This window comes from Leiobunum rupestre, chromosome 7, assembly GCF_980474605.1.
Source record: "Leiobunum rupestre chromosome 7, qqLeiRupe1.1.hap1, whole genome shotgun sequence".
Classification (NCBI taxonomy): Eukaryota; Metazoa; Arthropoda; class Arachnida; order Opiliones; family Sclerosomatidae; genus Leiobunum; species Leiobunum rupestre.
In genome coordinates this window covers 25,886,613-25,904,587 of record NC_143390.1, presented here as the reverse complement: position 1 = coordinate 25,904,587, position 17,975 = coordinate 25,886,613, and the positions used below count along the sequence as shown (strand labels likewise).

General features: G+C 42.6%; 1 protein-coding gene across 1 annotated transcript in view; it reads right to left on the bottom strand.

Moving 5' to 3' along the window:
* Nucleotides 1-17,975, bottom strand: part of N (neurogenic locus Notch protein) — a 64,142-nt gene that overhangs the window by 4,386 nt on the left and 41,781 nt on the right. The window contains exons 3-12 of the mRNA XM_090154864.1: nucleotides 10,351-10,625; nucleotides 9,953-10,282; nucleotides 6,022-6,378; nucleotides 5,428-5,583; nucleotides 5,171-5,353; nucleotides 2,175-3,482; nucleotides 1,868-2,096; nucleotides 1,586-1,787; nucleotides 1,357-1,510; nucleotides 51-1,290 (exon numbers count right to left, since the gene is read on the bottom strand). Coding sequence (XP_090010990.1) covers nucleotides 51-1,290; nucleotides 1,357-1,510; nucleotides 1,586-1,787; nucleotides 1,868-2,096; nucleotides 2,175-3,482; nucleotides 5,171-5,353; nucleotides 5,428-5,583; nucleotides 6,022-6,378; nucleotides 9,953-10,282; nucleotides 10,351-10,625 — 4,434 coding nt within the window. The remainder of the gene's footprint in view (nucleotides 1-50; nucleotides 1,291-1,356; nucleotides 1,511-1,585; nucleotides 1,788-1,867; nucleotides 2,097-2,174; nucleotides 3,483-5,170; nucleotides 5,354-5,427; nucleotides 5,584-6,021; nucleotides 6,379-9,952; nucleotides 10,283-10,350; nucleotides 10,626-17,975) is intronic.

The window sequence follows — 17,975 nt, the reverse complement described above, 5'->3', positions numbered from 1 at the left end:
AATTACATTAATTTTATTACAAAGGAAAATAATAGTTCAGAGACACTTACTTGCAAGGAAGAACGGTTCTTTCACAATCAAATCCATCAAAGAGGCAATCCACATTGTTACATTCGATATTACATTCTCCATTCTTGAAAACATCCCAGCAATTGATAGCGGCAGTACAGTTTATCCAGGGACTGATACCCAGAGAACAATCACCGCCATCAAAATTGCAGGCCAAACTATTGCATTCTTCATTGCATATTTGATCACCTGATTTTTGCTCGCAACGATTTATAAGACAACTTTTTCTTTCTTCTTCTAAAGATTTTTGTGGAACTGTTCCTGAATAAACTGCCGAGCCAAAACCACCGAAAAAGTTTTCATCAAAAGATTCGCACCGAATACCATTCCAAGTTGGAGGGCATTCACATTCAAAATGACCAATTCTATCAAAGCAAATGCCTCCATTATTGCAGGGAGAAGAAATGCAGTCATTATACGTGTCCATTTCGCAATGTTTTCCTTTGGAGCCTCTTGGGCATTTACAAACATAACCATGTTTATGAGGATGACAATGACCTCCATTTCTACAAGGGCTGCTGGCACAGGTGGTGTTGGTGTAACCACAGTTTTCTCCCCAGAAGCCTTCGGCACATACGCATTTGTGACCATGAAGAGTGTTGGTGCAGCCACCACCATTTAAGCAAGGATTCGAAGCGCAAAAGTTTACTTTGGTTTCACAATGTTTACCCATAAAACCAGTTTTACAATCACAACGGTAATCATTGACCAATTGAACGCAATCTTGAGTGCCATGTTCTTGACAAGGACTTGAAAGACATTCATTAACATCTCCCTCACATCTAGGACCAACAAATCCTGGAGGGCACTGACATTCAAAACCTCCAACTTTGTCTATGCAAGTTCCTCCATGATGACAAGCCCCTTCAAAACATTCATTAACATTTATTTCGCAAAGAATTCCCAGCGTTCCATGAGGGCAGGAGCACACAAATTTGTTAACAAGGTCATGGCAAGTTCCTCCATTTCTACAAGGGTTTGGATCACAGTCGTTCACGTTGAATTCACAGTTCAACCCTTGGAAACCTGGTAGACATTCGCAACTATATTGTCCAATGAGATCATTACAAGTGGCACCATATTGACATGGTTGTGAGGCGCATTCATTTATTTCATGTTGACAGTAGCTGCCTTCGTAACCATCTGGGCAAATACATCTATGGCTGTTTCCTATGTTTTCACAAGTACCTCCATTCTTACATAAATGGTTTGCATCAATGCCTATTGAAAATAATTTCATTTGTATTGTATGTCTAAGCTTTATGTTGTTTCCTTAGCAAAAAATACCTTTCTGTAAAGCAGCAGCTGAGCAAGATACCATAGAAACATCACACAGCATTCCAGTCCATCCAGGTTGACAAGTACAGCGATATGTGTTGTTCAATTGTTTGCATGTAGCTCCATTCATACAAGGGTTTGTACTGCACCAATCCACGAAAGTCTGAAAAACACCCACATGCATAACATCGTTATTAGAATGAGTTAAGAGGAAATCCAGCCTGCAAGAAAATCTTACCTTGCAATGAGGTCCAGTGAACCCGAATGGGCAATGACATGTATAATAACCAACATGATCCACACAGGTTGCTCCACTTAAACAGGGCTGAGAGTCGCATTCATTGATGTGATACTGACAGTTGGAACCAGTATATCCAGGTGAGCATTGGCACGTGTAATTATTTATACCATCAATGCAAGTTCCACCATTCATACAAGAACTGTAAAAGACAATAAAAAATTAAGAAATATTTCTACAACTTAATGTTTTGACACAATTAATATTGTCTGTATTACGTACCTTGTGGTGCAATCTTCATCATTGGTTTGACAATTTGTTCCACTGAAGCCCAAAGTGCAAGTACATGTGTAACTGTTGACATAATCATTGCAAGTAGCTCCATTCTGACATGGATTACTGGCACATTCATTGATGTCATCCTCACAATGTTTTCCACCAAAACCATCAACACAGAGACAAGTGTATTCCCCAATTCCATCCAAACAAGTACCACCATTTTGGCATGGAACTATTAAAAGGTTCAGCATATTATACATAACTAAATATTACATTAACTGTTAGTTAAAACATTTGAATGAAAACTTACAAGAAGCACAATCGTCAGTGTTCAACAAGCAATCCCTTCCTTCATAGCCTTTATCACATTTGCAAGTGTAAGAACCATTTGTGTTTATGCAAGTTGCTCCATTTCTGCATGGTGATGAAATGGCACATTCATCTATGTCTTCATCACAAAGGCGGCCAGTGAATCCCAATTCGCAAGTGCAAGCAAAATCGAGGTAGTTAGATGATGGCGTACATTTGGCGTTGTTCTTGCACTTATTTGGACTGCAGGGATCCAGTTCAATTTCACAGTTACGCCCAGTGTAAGGCACATCACAGACACATTGGTAAGTATTAACAAGGTCAATGCACGATCCACCACTCAAACAGGGACTGCTGGCGCAATCATCTACGTTTGTTTCGCAATTTTGACCAGTATATCCAGGAAGACAAGTACAGGCATAACTGGCCAAACCATCCCTGCAACTGCCACCATGTTGACAAGGGTTCGACTGACATTCGTCTATGTCTATTTCACAGCGATGTCCCCCATATCCTTCTGGGCAATGGCAGATAAATCTATTGACCTCATCTTCGCAAGATCCACCGTTTACACATGGGTTACTGGCACATTCATTAACGTCAGAAAGGCATCGGGCGTCAAAGTAGCCTCTGGGACAAATGCACTTGAAACCATTTATAAGGTCGGTGCATTTTCCTCCATTTGCACAAGGATTACTGGCGCATTCATTGATGTTAGTTTCGCAGTGGGTTCCTGTGAAACCTGGTTCGCATTTACAGCTGTAAGTGTTAATGCCATCCACGCAAGTGGCGGCGTTTCGACAAGGATTACTGAAACATTCGTTGACGTTATGTTCGCAATTAGTCCCAGATGTACCCGAACGACAGCGACATTGATAACCATTAATGAGATCTTCGCAATAGCCACCATGCTGACAGGGATTACTCAAACATTCGTTGATTTGTGTTTGACACAAAGTCCCCGTATAACCAGGATGACAATTGCAAGTAAAGCTATTAGTGGCGTCTACACACTCGCCATGATGACAAGGCGAGCTCTGACAATCATTAATGTTCGTTTCACAGTTTGTTCCTGTAAAACCTTGAGGGCAGGTACACGAGTATCTAGCAACAGCGTCTGTACAAGTACCGCCATTTTGGCAAGGGTGGCTAAGACAATCGTCTTCGTTTAATTCGCATTTTCGCCCAGAAAAGCCATTGTGACAAGAACACCTATAACCATTGATCATGTCTTGGCATATGCCAGCATTGTGACAAGGATTTGAGTAGCATTCGTCAATGTCTACTTCACAGTGTGTTCCAGTAAAACCTAGTGGGAAAATCTAAGGTCAATGGGAAGTCGACTTACAAGTCGGATTACGACATTACGTCCTTTTTGCCTACACATATAAGATTTATAGCTAACATTTATTACAATAATAATGTTTAAAATTCACATCCCGAGTAGCGAAGCGACTACCGTTAGTTGCCTTAGAATTTGGAATGCCACTAAACAAAGTGGAACATTTTGACTAAATACCCAAATGGAATTAAATTCCATTTATTAACACTCAGTTACGTTAGAAATGAAAAAAATTGTCGAAACAAAAGGCATCTAAGCAGGCCACTCTGGGGGTGGGGTGACGTTAAGAAGTACACACGAAAGGTTATCGGCCGGCGAAACCCGGATTTATTATATTATTTCAGAACACAAACGCTCCTTTAACCGCTGAAGTTAGAGAGAAGGGGCGACGGAGAGATCACCAGAATCCAAAGCGGGTAACCACCCTAGGCCCCGCAAAGTCCCGTCAAAACGGTTCGCCGTAGTTTGGGGGAGGGAAAGAAGCGAGGGGCTTTATTAAAGGGTTCTAGCCCTTCTCTTCGCGTTCAGCCAAAGTTGATCTCACTCTGGCTTTGATAAGATGAACTTCGCGACGTTCGAGAAGGCGGCCCTATCCGATATTTAGAATTCTTTCATTCCAAGGAGAAAGCCACGGGGGTCTACCTGGCAGTTACGTCGAGGGTAGAGTGAGGAGACAGTCTGCGCGGGGTGAGCCGTCTAAACCAGAGCCCCCGCGTTTTAAATTCGTGAGAAGAAAAATTGCGCATCCCACCATCCTATAAGACTCCCTCCCTCTCCATCTTTTAGGACTTATAACATCAGCGTCTCTTCTCACGTAAAACACAAACCATAAGTTTTCCATAAAGCCAGGGTCTGGTCAAACTGGTTCCGCAACTTTCTACCCCGAAGTTTTTTATTTTCTTTTTCGGGTTCATGTATGCGAGCCAATTTATTTCTCAGAGAGAGAGAGAGAGAGAGAGAGAGAGAGAGAAGATAACCGGGCCTCGGTGTTGTTGGAGAAGAGAGAGAGAGAGAGAGAGAGAGAGAGAGAGAGAGAGAGGGAGGAGAAAATAATATAAAAAATAGCTTAATATTTTTTAAAGGGATCATGCATTATGTAACACCGAAATTCTGGTTAAAATAAAACGATCCGCCTTTAAAGGAAATTTTTTTTTGGGTCATATAGCATGGGCATGCTTTTAGTTGGGTTTTATGAGAATTACATTTGGCGAATAAAAATCTAAAATGTTTTAGCCTGCTGGAATGATCCCTATTTTCTTTAGGAAATTGCATATTTGACTACGTCTTCACCCACGCAAATGACGGCATAATCAAGCGGGGATAGTAGTGAGGGGGGAATAGAATGTTTTTTGGTTTCCCAGTCTATGATTTAATGACTATGGTAAACAATATACCGAATAGATGGGTCTGGGAGCTTGGTCGTCACCCCACCCAAGTCAAGAAGTCGCTCCGCCGCGACCCAAAACTAGTTTCGTCGGAATAAATACAATTAACCGCGAGACAAAATCCCCTCATCTCCGCTAATTTGATTCCCCACCCTTCACCCCAATCGGTTTTCTTTTCAAACATTTAAAGGAAATTTTAAATTGCAGATTTTCTAATTCCAATAATTAGGCCTATAGCGTCTTGTGAGAAAAATGAAGAGTGTACTTTACCAGGCATGCACACGCAGCGGAATCCGCCGCGCTCGTCCAGGCAGGTTCCGTCGTTCTGGCAAGGGTTCGAATCGCATTCGTTGATGTTAATTTCGCATCTAGGGCCCGTGAACCCTTTGGTGCAATTGCAAGTGAAAGAGCCGGGAGTGTTGACGCAGATTCCATTATGTTCGCAAGGTGATCCTGAAAATACGTCGTAAGCGAGCGCTCGTAAATACTCCCGGGTAAAGAATCATTCGGGAGTTTTAGGAACCTACCTTCTTCGCATTCGTTGAGGTCTTCCGTACAATCAACACCCTTGAAGCCATTGGGACAGGAACACATATAGGTGCCGTCAATGGGGCTAGTGTCGCAAATAGCGCCTTCGTGGCAAGGGTTACTGGCGCAAGCGTCATCGAGATGGCATAATAAACCTGTAAACGACCAGTGGCTTTAGTCAACTTGTTTTTGGTTCTGGCGCGTCAAATGGTCCGTGGCAATGAGCCTCGAAAGAGGAGCTTCTCGGAGTTTCAAAATACCATCAAACTCATCCCCTCTTTTAAAACTAAACGACAATCAAGACCAACCTTCGCGACAAACTATTTTTTATCCCCAAGACGGGTAATAAGGTGTTGAGAACGTATAATCTCAGTCGGGAATCCATTAAAACGCTATTCAATTATTGGTTTTTCCCTGTATAAAAAATTGCAATTTTCGATGAAAAACTGGTTTCTTTTTTACGATAAAAGCCATTAAATGTTACGATGTCCACTTCTAAAATTATCTTTCCACGGCATTACGGTGGCCTGTTTTATAACTTAGGGCCTATGTCACTTTTATATCTAGGCGAGGCGTTGAAATATATGGTTTACCTGTTTTCCCCGGTCCACACTGGCAATAAAAGGAGCCCACTCGGTCGTGGCACGTGGCTCCGTTGAAGCAAGCGGCTCCGGCGCAGTCGTCGATGTTGTCGCTGCAGTCGCCGCCCGCCCACCCATTGACGCAGATGCAAGTGTAGCCGCCCTCGGAATTGGTGCAGGTCGCCCCGTTCTGGCAGACGGAAGGCCTCAGGGCGCATTCGTCCACGTCTTTGCTGCAATACGGACCCGTATACGTCGGCGGACACTTGCAAGTGTAGCTGTTGATGCCGTCTAGGCACGTCGCCCCGTTCTGGCAGAGGTTCCCCGGGCAGTCGTCTATGTTCGTTTCGCAATTCGTACCCGTAAAACCTAAAAGACAAAGATTATTCGTTACAATCATCCTTGTAAATTCCACTTTTTTAGTGGTGATTTTTTAAAATGATCGTGATATATTGTAGAATGTATATTTATCGGGTTTTCCATAAAAACTTGTTGGCGTTAACGGTAATAGTGAGTGTAGGGAGCTATAGCTGGTTGGCTCGCGGGACTTGCCACCACCCTCCTACGCGGTATAATATCAATCAGCTAGGCTATTTAATACCTAAGGCACCACCAAAGTCGTCAAGCGACTTTTAAAGTCATTAATTCGTTTGCCGGGTTACAATGCGTAGGAGGGTGGTGGCAAGCCTTTCATGCCACGCGAGCCAACAGCTCCCTGCACTAACTATATTACCGTTAACCTCTACACATTTTTATGGAACGGGAAACCGAAGAGCTTGGGTGAAAACCCCTTATATCAGTGGGGAGAGAACTTGCAAACTCAACGCGGGAGGAGTTGTTCCGAGTTTTCACTAAGTACCACAAGTTGGGATCGAACCCGGCTCCTCTTGCTGAGAGGCGAAAGTACTAACCACTCCACCACCCCACAAGCTGTCTCGGGCATAAGGTGGTGACTTCGGTATTAGCCAATTTGATTATTTATATTTATTTATTTATTTATTTAAAGAAATGATAGTGTAGGAAACTAACAACCTATCCAACGATATTTTATGGTCTAATTTTAATGACCATTTCACAAATAAGGAAAAAGCGAGTTATCTTGCTTTGTCAAAAACAAGTGTCTTCGAACTCTATTTTTACGCGAAGAACATTCCGACCAAGCTGGAGGTCTCTTTCTTCACGGTACCCCCCTCCCGCCTTGTCGCCCCTACCAGCGTAAAATATGATCTTTAAAAATTGACACGGAGCGTAACCCTTGATCAAAATGCGGAGTGTATTAACCTCCCTCGACCCCCTCTCTATTCTTTCGGCGTAATGAAGAATCTCCACCCCCCCCCCCTCTCAGTCGTAAGATAAATCAAGCCTATACCACCACCCCAACCAAATAACGAAACCCGTCGCGTCCATTAAAACTATAGATCTCATCCAATCTTCAATGGTACACGGCCGTGTCCGTAATAGTAGCGACGCGAGTCTATAGTGGGGCTACACGCTCCATTGACAGCGTTATAAAATGCGGCTTTCGTAATAAAGCGAGCTCGAAGTCTTCTTCGGAGGATGTCTTAAGCTCGGATATCAAATTATTGAGGGGGAGGATATACGGAGGACCTCCGCTAGTAACCGCGGGAATGGACGTAGCCGATGGCCGAGCGGACTGTACCCCGTCGACGGGCTTCTAGCTTAGTGCCTATCGAGTCGGGCGCGGATGGCTTTTCATCCGGAGATGGTCTTTGGCAGCGGCCGGGGCATGGGAAAGTGGCTGAGCAGCGACGCGTCGGCTCTCGCCATGCGTGACAAATGACAGGGACCGGACGATACCCCCTCCGCTCCCCCCCGCCAAAGAGACAGATAGCGGTCTCATTTAAACACGCCGAATGCGTTTCAAATGTATCCAACTTGAATTTCCATTACACCCACCGAGCGACTACTATCAAAAGATAGCGTGGACTGTTAAATAAAACGTAAGAGCAGACTTTACCGACACGGAATACTTTCGACGCGTCTGGAAGCACCCGCAAAAAAAAATGTTTATAACGCGCCTTAAGGAGGACAATTACAAAAACGCGACGCTAAGATCAGACTTTTTTTCCCAAGCCAAATAAAAACGCCGCTCGGCCAATTTCGGCGTTTGAAAGCTAATTTCTGTCAGTACCACGGGGGCAGAGTGGGTAGTATTAATGGTGACGCCGATCAAAATGGCTCTTTAGCGGTTGAAACATCGCGAAAGAAACCTTTTAGAGTGAAAAGGGTGGTCCCTCGTTTGGCTAAGGCGACGGATACGTTGGTTACGCGTAGGTGTTTATAAGGCGAGAATTAAAAGAAAAACAGATGAAAATACTCCAGCTTTTCCGCTTTAGAAAAATGACTGATTTGGCGTTTTTTTTTAAACAGTGATATTCGTTGTTTTCTCGAGTATAACTTTTGAGGGTACTTAAATCCGAGAAAAGCCGATAAATTATGGCCAAAAACAGAACTCTCTCTCGGAGGTATAATAATAGAGACGCTTGTTTGAAGAGACTTCTCAAGTTCATTTTAAAAACAAAGTTATCTCGGAGTAAAAACCAAACTGGGGACACGTGTTTCGGATACGCGAGTAGGGTTAGAGAATCCGAGCCCCAAAAAACGTCTAACTACTTCCTTACAAACTCGAGTCGAAGTTGTTCTAACTCCTTCGAAGAAGGGAATCGAGTCCAGTCTGCGCGTTGCCGCCTAAATGGGAACTCTCTAGCCTCGGTCCCGGGAGCGAACCGCGGGCGTGACCCCGTGAGAAAGAAATTTGGGGGACCCCGGACACGCACCGCTAGCCATCAACTCCCCGTTGACCCTAGACCTCGATACGGCTAGCGAATGACACGCGGACCTTGCGGCATTTATTCGAAAACAGTCTAGGGCATACGCTGAAGGAAAAAAAAATTAAGGGAAGTTCTAAAACTAAGCTAGATGAGTTTTTTTTTAGCGTCGGGCTTGCCGAATTAAACAGTGACCAAAAAAAAAGAGTTCCCCCACATCCTTTACGCGTACGGGTTTATAAAACAGATTTAGTCTTTCGAGGGATGGCTACACCTACACTCCCCGCCACGGACGATGAATGAAAATATAAAACCCACTTTAAACCATTCAACGCTTATAACTCGTTAATAAAGAAGTTTCGGGTTCTTAACTAACTCTAAAGCAAAAGGCTAGGGAAACGAGAAAAGATCTCGAACCAACTGTCAGTTGACTATATCAACATTCTTCGCGAGACGCGAAAATAACAACCTAGTATATAGAGACAATCTTGACGCGTACCAGAACAAACCATTAAGATCCGCTGTTCCAGCTTATTTAAATCAAGAAATTAGATCCGGAACAGCCGCTAAACCTATTTATTTATAGGCATATTGAGAAATGGGAGTCAGTGTTCCGGTCCGCGCGGGGGTAGAGTCGGTGGCGCAATCTCCATTTTTTGGTCTCCGTAGCGGGCGCGAATATGATAGAAGGGAATGGCATCTGACGACCACATGTCACCCCCTCCTTGACAGCCTCTCTTCTCCGGTTTCTTTCTCTCTCCGTCGAAACTCTGGATCGGGGAAGGGACAGGAAGTGCGGGATTTTCTCGCCGTACACGATGAAAGAGAAAGGTCACGACCTACTGGTTCTCCGCCAGACCCCGACGCCCAACTTCCAAATGCGGTGCGGGAATCGGACGCCAAATTCCCGGGTTTTTTGTAACCAGGGGATAAAGTATGTCCCCCCATCGAGAGCCGGGTCTGAAGTGAACGAGCCGAGCGTAATAGATCACCCACCCACGTAAACAACTGACTGCCGAATATGCCTTTTTCCGCCGCGGTCTAGACTCCCGGAAAGTTGTCCAAATATCAACCGGCGCGAATGATCCCAAATCATCAACGGAAATCATTAGAAAAGTTGATTGAATGGAAGTGGGTGGCACGAGGGTACTTACCGGGTGGACAGACGCATTGGTAGGTGAGCGGATCCACGGACCTGCAAGTTCCTTCGTTCTCGCAGGGACTAGGGTCGCACGGAATGTACTTGGATTCGCAATCGTGACCCGTGAAGCCGTCGTCGCATATACAACGATACGAGCCGACGGTGTTGACGCATTTGCCACGATGACAGGGCTTGGAGATGCACTCGTCAATGTCTCTGGTACACGTCGGGCCGTCGAAACCTTTCGCGCAGGTACAATGGTAGGTCCCGTTGACGGATTCGCACGTCGCTTTGTTCCGGCAAGGTTGCGTGGCGCAATGGTCCATCAGTTCGCAATGTTGACCTAAGAAATATTCCGTTCAATACGCGTAAAGAACATAATTTTAACCAGAGGCTAGTCGCCGTACTGACCTCTGTATCCGGAGGCGCAGGTACAAGTGTAGTTGTTGAGGGTAATGAGGGTGCAAGTACCTCCGTTCTGGCAAGGATCGCTATCGCAGCTGTTAGGCACGGTGATCTCGCACAGAGAAGCGGAGTAACCTACGGGACAGGTGCAGGAGAAAGTGGGTCCCGAGGTCACGCTCATCTCCACGTTGCAAGTGCCTCCGTTCTGACATCGCGGACCGGGGCCGGTGTGGCATGGGTTCAAGTGTTGGCAGTATTCTCCCACGTACATCGGCGGACAACTAGAATGTAAACAAACAAGAACATTTTAAAAATCTACTCCCATATCCTTGGCTCGATGGAATCGCGCCAACCGGTCTAAAAACGAATAGAAATCGAGCGGAGAAGGATCCATCTGTCGCGTTTCGATATAAGCTCTATTTACGATCATTCCAACCATAAACAATCGAAGTGATTCTCACCGTCGCACAATGGCCACCCTAAAGACGTCCCCCCCCCCCCAACCCCGGGGTTCTAGCACTTTCTCTCTCTGGATTTCAAGGGGGGGCGCACCCAAACGCGTCCTTTCGGGAAAGAGAGCGAAAGTTGGCAAAACTATTAATATAAAAGGAACATCGAAAGAAACAACAATAGCGTCCGTCGTGGAAAACGGATCCCCGGCAGGAGCGGGAGAGCCCCCGAAAAATGTCCCTTTTTATAAAGTTGACTTTTTCCCACGCGGCTGGCTGTAGGGTAAACCGGCGGGGAGGGAAAGTTGAGGAATCGCCAAATGTTCGTTGCGTCACTCGATCTAAAAATGGACGCGGGCAGAGTCGCGCGGTGAAGCCGAACTTTCGTAATCAGCGAGCAGATCGAGCGCGTAATAAAAGACGTTTCTCAATTATCAAACTGTGGCGGCCACATGTTACGTTCGCCGTTATATCCTTGGGACAAAGATGCCCGCCATTCCAGGAACCCCCACCCCCCGTGAGAAAATTAGCTTTTTTTTAGTTTTCGCTTTACGTATATTTCTATGGGAAAATTTTATTTCGCATTTGAACGCCGTACGTACTGATAGTATTAAAATTCATTTGAATTTTTAGTCGCGAGTTTTTATTTCCCAACTTTTTTCGTCGCAGAAACGCGTGCATAAGGTCAGAAGTATATAAATTGCCTCCTTAGGGGATAAGTATCTATTTCTCGATACCGCTAATGTCCGCTAATTTTACAAAATACGTATACGTATTACATCTAGAAAATATATCGGTAAACAGGGTTGGAAAAAACCGTTTTTTATTTAAAAATCCAGTATGGTTGTAACCGATGGTTTAAACTAGATAAAACCACTAATAAAAAAATGCTCAAATTGCTTATATCTAGCCCTCATTACTTCGAAAATGCTCAAATTGCCCGATTTCAAAATTACGTTTTAACATTGCGAGGTATAGCAGACTTATTAACCCGCTTTTATACCCTAACATGGCGGCGTATTTTCACGCGCAAAATGAATTTTAAGATCCCCAATTACTTATATCTAGCTCTCATTACTTACGACAAAAAGTGAAGGTTAAGTTTTAGTTTCGTTTTAGGGTAAAAAATATTGTATTCTGCATTTTTTATTTCAAATACATAGTATTTAAAATTTTCAATATTTCTAATTTATTTCTCAGTATTTTTAAACATGGATTTTATCGGTGATTAAAACCGGTTTAAACCAGTCTGGCTGGTTCTCGCCATCCCTGTCGGTAAATGTAAAAGCGTGAAGGTACACATTTTATTCTTATAGCATACTTTATCGCCACTTATATATGATATACTTTTGATAAGGTTTATTTTTAGCGGAAATTAGGAGTCAATAATCAATGCCTTCCGCGCATATATTATTCCGCTACGTAAACGCGGGCGGATGAAGTTAGGCGCGGGGAGTTTATAAGAACGGAGAGAGAATATTACGCACGTAGCCGCGGGTAGATTTATAATTCGAACTTGATAAAGTGGCCGCGAGGACTTCCGATAAGATTACGGGAAAAAAGTGTCCAGATAATTACGGCGTCGCTGGTTTTGCCTTTCCTCGACGACATCCAACCAAAAGAAAACCTACAACATTATAATCTTTCCGACGATACACGCTCTACAATCACGACTCGAGCATCATCGAAGTGCCAAAAAAGAGAAGGGAAAACCGAAATCGAAGCGCGCAGTCAAACGCGTTCACTTTACCCCTCCATCCCGGTTTGGACGCGACTTTCAGGTAAGTATGGTAAATACGGTGGCGAAGGCTCCGATTTCCACGCTTTAGAGATAGCCCGATTTTAATAATAATAAACCACATTCCAGTTGTTAAAACGCATCTATCAAAAGTATATATACAGGGTTGCCACATTTTTTAAAGGTTTTCCCTGCCCATCTTCGGAGATTTTCCCGGACTTATTTTGTGACAAGATTTTTAAATTTTTAACCTATATTTTAGTAAAAGTTTCCTATTTGCAAACCAAAATTAAAATTCCTGACATTTCCCTGATTTTAGACTAATTTTTAAAATTCCCTGATTTTTTGACTAATTTTTAAAATTCCCTGATTTTTAGACTAATTTTTAAAATACCCTGATTTTTCCCTGATTTTTATAGCTATATTCAAATTCCCTGATTTTTAGACTAATTTTTAAAATTCCCTGATTTTTAGACTAATCTTTAAAATTCCCTGATTTTTAGACTAATCTTTAAAATTCCCTGATTTTTAGACTAATCTTTAAAATTCCCTGATTTTTATAGCCATATTCAAATTCCCCGACTTTTCCAGGGACCGTGGCAATCCTGTATATATAAACGTGTAGGATATGTAAACTACAACTTCGTCTAATCAGGAAAGATTGACGAGTTTATTAATCCGGAATTCCGAATCGCGCGTTCGAAAAATCAAATTGGAGCCACGATTCGACGCCAGAGACGAACACTTTTTTAATAAAAATAAAATCCAAAAGTTGAACGCGGTAATATAAGAGGCTAGACACGGTTTACACCCCGAAGCCATGCCGGGAAATCGGAAATACGAACTGGCACGAACTCTCGTTCTGTCTAAGAAAACGCGGTGAAGAAAAAAGTTATAATTATTTATCCTTCCCGTTCGTAGTTCCGTCTCCCATAGAAAAGAGGCTCGTAACATCTGGGCCTTTGGAATTGCAACCACTTCCATCTCCTTCCGTTCATCAAACGTTATAACGTGTAATTACAGCCTCTAATGATTAGTTCTGTTAATCCCCCCGCGACAACGTTATTTGTATCGCGACTAACGGGTATCGAAATATACTTCAAATATATTCCGTAGCTTTGGCTGTGGCCGCCATGTTGGGTAGAATTTTTTTTCAATAGGAAAAAGCATGGGTGACGTCGTGTGACGTAGAACTGTTACGAGATACATTTCCGTACAGAATTTCTAGATTTTTATAGATTTTCCATATTTCCAGGGTGACCAGGGAAAGGCTTTGAAAGTTTTATAGAAAAATAGGAATTTTAGAGGCAAATTATAGGAAAATATAGGAAACTAAACCGGAGAATTATATGAAATTATAGGACACTAAATAGGAAAATATAGGAAAAATAATAAGATAATTATTGCATATCTGTATTCTTTGACTCGAATCACCTAGAATATTGATAATTTTTGTACACTGCATTATTGGATCACTTAGCAGATTTACAATGCCCGTACATTTCAAGATTTTGTTCGAAATTGGCAGTGTTAGAACTAGATGTTCTATGACACGTACAAAATAAGTTGTTTCATTTTCAAAAGAGCGTTAATTTATAGGAAAATATAGGAAAATAGGTGAAAATAAAGGAATTTATAGGAAGTCATTAAAAATATAGGAAAATATAGGAAATATAGGAAGTCTGGTCACCCTGTATTTCTTAAATTTTCTAATCTTCCAGATATTGACACATGTCCGATATTTGAAAGGCCAAAACAAGAGCAAAATGAAAATATGAAATACCCAAAAATATGAAAATCACCGAGCCATGTCCCCGTGGTCCACGCGCATTTATTTTTACATCAACCCTCGAAGTTGACCCCAGGGCCAAACAATAGCCTTAGTTAGAGCGGGCGACGACCATAAATAAAGTCGCAATCGTTACGAGAACTCGTACGTAACCCAGCGAGCATTCATCGTCGGACAAAGGGATAACAAGGACTTAGTAATCGCGGCCCAGCTCCAAACGCCACCCCGAAATAAACCCATCAAATTTATCGAACATTCAAAATTGGAACACATTGTTACGATGTAATGCGAATCTATTTAAAGTACAAAACGTTCCGTGTCACCGGATATCTAACACCGCGAGTTACGGACGCAGACTTCACTTTCACCGCGTATATCGAGCGAAGCGGCGTGTGATTCTTTATTGGAAACTCAGTCGGCGTGTGGCGCCCTTGTCTTGTTTTTTACAGGGATGGCAAATGGCGATAAGGATTTTTTTTTCAGGGAGAGAAAGTCAGTCTCGGAGGAGGGCCCTTTTTTGGGTTCAGAGTAACTCGAGACGCCTGCGAACTGGACAAAAAATGTAGACTCAAAAACACAGGCTCTCCTCTCTCTAAATCACGCGAAGCTCAATCCAGCTTCGTTTCACGACTTGACGCAATCCGCGGATGGCAAATATAAACAAGACGGTTTCGTCTCTCTCGTCCGCAAAGATTACAACCGTGTACTGGAGGTCAAGTGGTCATACGCCAATGTATAGAGTAGATAACGATAGAGAGCTTAAAATCGCTATTTCAAACTTCGCGATAGTTATCGCAGCTGGCCGCGATTAGTTTCCACCGAACCCTTCGAAATTTTAATAAACACTCATTTTATCAAAATGTTTCTGGAAATTCCCATTTTTGACAGAAAATGACAAATATGAGAATGGGTTTTTTCCTTTAAGGGAGAAGACTACAGTGGCCATTGTCTACTTTCGCGGTATTTCAAGTTGAACTCATTTAATTTCGTATTTTATCTTATAAAATTAATATTTTTGTGTAGAACAGCCTCTTGTTTAGTGCTTAAAATAATTTTGACAATTTTAAATTTCAAAGTAATTAAGTTAAGTAAAGAGTCTTTTAGTGTATTCTTATTCCTTAAGAGTGATCGTATAAAGGAAAAACAAATGGTTTTTGAGGGTGCGATATAAATATCAGATTCGTAGATAGAATTTAAAAGAGTAGCATATTGAAAACAACGACCCGGCACGAGCCATCGCGATCGCATTTTTTTATCGCAAGGAGGCGGGTTTAATAGAAGGAGAGAACCGAGTACCCCATCTGCTGACCTTCGTAGGGTATCGCGACACGAGTCTCATGACCTTTGGGGCATTTTTTTTATTAATCTCCGATTTGGTAAGGTTCACGACCCGAGGTCACCCCCGTCGAGAGACAAAACGAGGGAGGACTCGCTCGTTCTACTGTTTGATTCGTACGGCTGTAATGAGCCGTCCATTGTGGGAAAGCCTGAGAGTACCACTTCACCGCGCGACACACCGCGATCGCGCTCGGAAGAAAACGTTTATAAAAAAACCTCCGCGAGGGGGAGACGCGTTCCCCGTATTGTAATAGAGCGTCGCGGAAAAGCCCACTTCTGTCGCTTCCAATTCACGCGGATTATTTCCCTTCTATCGCCTTCTGGGTGGGCTTCTCCCGTTCACGCGGTGAATGGATTTAAACCGCACAATAGATGGCGCTGGTATAGAAAGCGAATCAAACCACTTGACGCGATCTTTCTCTCTTCTCGATCTGTTACGTACAAAATGGTATTGGCTAAAAATTGAAAAGAACAAAACGGTTTTAACTACTTTGGTTGGATTTATTCTGAAATTCGAACAGAAGGTGTACGACTACGTAAAAATTACGTTAAAATTTATCAACAGATTGAATTTATACGATAAAGAGTACTATAAATCTATTAGCAAAAATATAAATTATTATAAAAAGTATTACACTTAATTGGATATTTTATCTTAATTTTCTGTAAAATTTTGTTGCGAATAATATTTGGTGAAATATTAATATTTAGGTATTATTCTCTTAATTTTCTGTAAAATTTTGTTGCGAATAATATTTGGTGAAATATTAATATTTAGGTATTATTCTCTTAATTTTCTGTAAAATTTTGTTGCGAATAATATTTGGTGAAATATTAATATTTAGGTATTATTCTCTTAATTTTCGGTTATTTTTTAAGTTTAATTTAAAGTTCAATGGTTAAAATAAAAACGAAAGGCAATAGCTGATTTTTAACGTAAATTTTAATGAATTCGTATTGGGTCAAATTCAAGGACAAACTACGTGAAAAACCGCATTAGAAAAGCATATTCGCGATTTCGTGGGATTTCCAAACTCCAACTACGAGTGATTTATTATTTCTATTTCACCGTTGGCGCGGGCCCAATAAATCACAGCTTGATGAAAAAGTGTTGGGAGTTCATAATTCTCGAGGAAGGTACGCGAACACATCGTGGGAACGAAGGGGACACCATTTAGCCCTTTCCTCACTCAAACCGAAGCTTATTCCAAGGTTAGAGACGCGGTATCCCGGCCTACTAGCATTAATCTGGTTTATAATCCACTCCCGTATAAGCGCCTAAACAGAAACCACCCTCGAAATACTCTTTACCCTTTCAAAAAGCACCCCATCAAAATAAACCAACCCCGCCACAAAGAGACATAGACTAAAGGGTGAGCGCCTTATGGGTACGTGATTCGAGTGAGGAAAACCACCCCCGCCTCGAAGGTCAAACTAGATCCGGAAGGACAGAGCGCGCCGAAAGCCCATCCGGAAACGACCGGGATAAGGGTTAATCAACAAACGCAGTTGGAGAGAGCGAAATCTATAACAGATTTCACCCGCTTCTACGCGTAACTATGACGTAACTTCGGTCACCCTAGAGTAAAGGGTTAAATTGGATCACTCGAAATATTCAAGGGTCCCTCGTTAACGGTAAATCTCACGCTTATTTTGAGACGTTTTCGGCCGGAAAATTAAATACACCACGGCTCCCATAGCTTGCCTAAAAACCCCGGACAGATTTGATTTCCAAGGTTAAGTGAAAAACTCTTCGTTATCTTTCTATATTCGTGTCGATTGGCAATAATTCAAAGGCGTAGACTTTACCGTCCATCCTAGCTCGTTCTACATTGCCCGCTAAACTTGTCGGTAACCGCGTGTCACGGATAGAAAGAAGACTTTTATTACTACCGTCGTCAATTAAACTTTTACGGGAAAAGATGAAGAATCTATTACGAAAACGGCTCGAGCTTTTCTCCCACGTCCTTGCCCGGTGTCTGTTATTATATTAGCGAGAAGTGTCACGCGTCACTGCTTTCTGAGGAAAGAAAGTTTTCTCATTCCCGCGCGCTGCCTCGATCACTTAATCGACGATTTACAGAGATTTTTTTGAAAGTTCTATCTATTAGAATAAGCACGGAAGATTCTCTAGCTAAGACGATGGGAAAATTCGAAATAATAATACGGTGGAAAACAGACAATGGCCGTCACGAAGCGCGCCTCTTTTCGTACGCCAGACGCGTACAATAGGAACGAGATTGAACCCCTTACACCATAAACGTATACGGAAAACGTGAAAGCTATTTAAATTAATAGGCGCCGATGGAAAAAACAG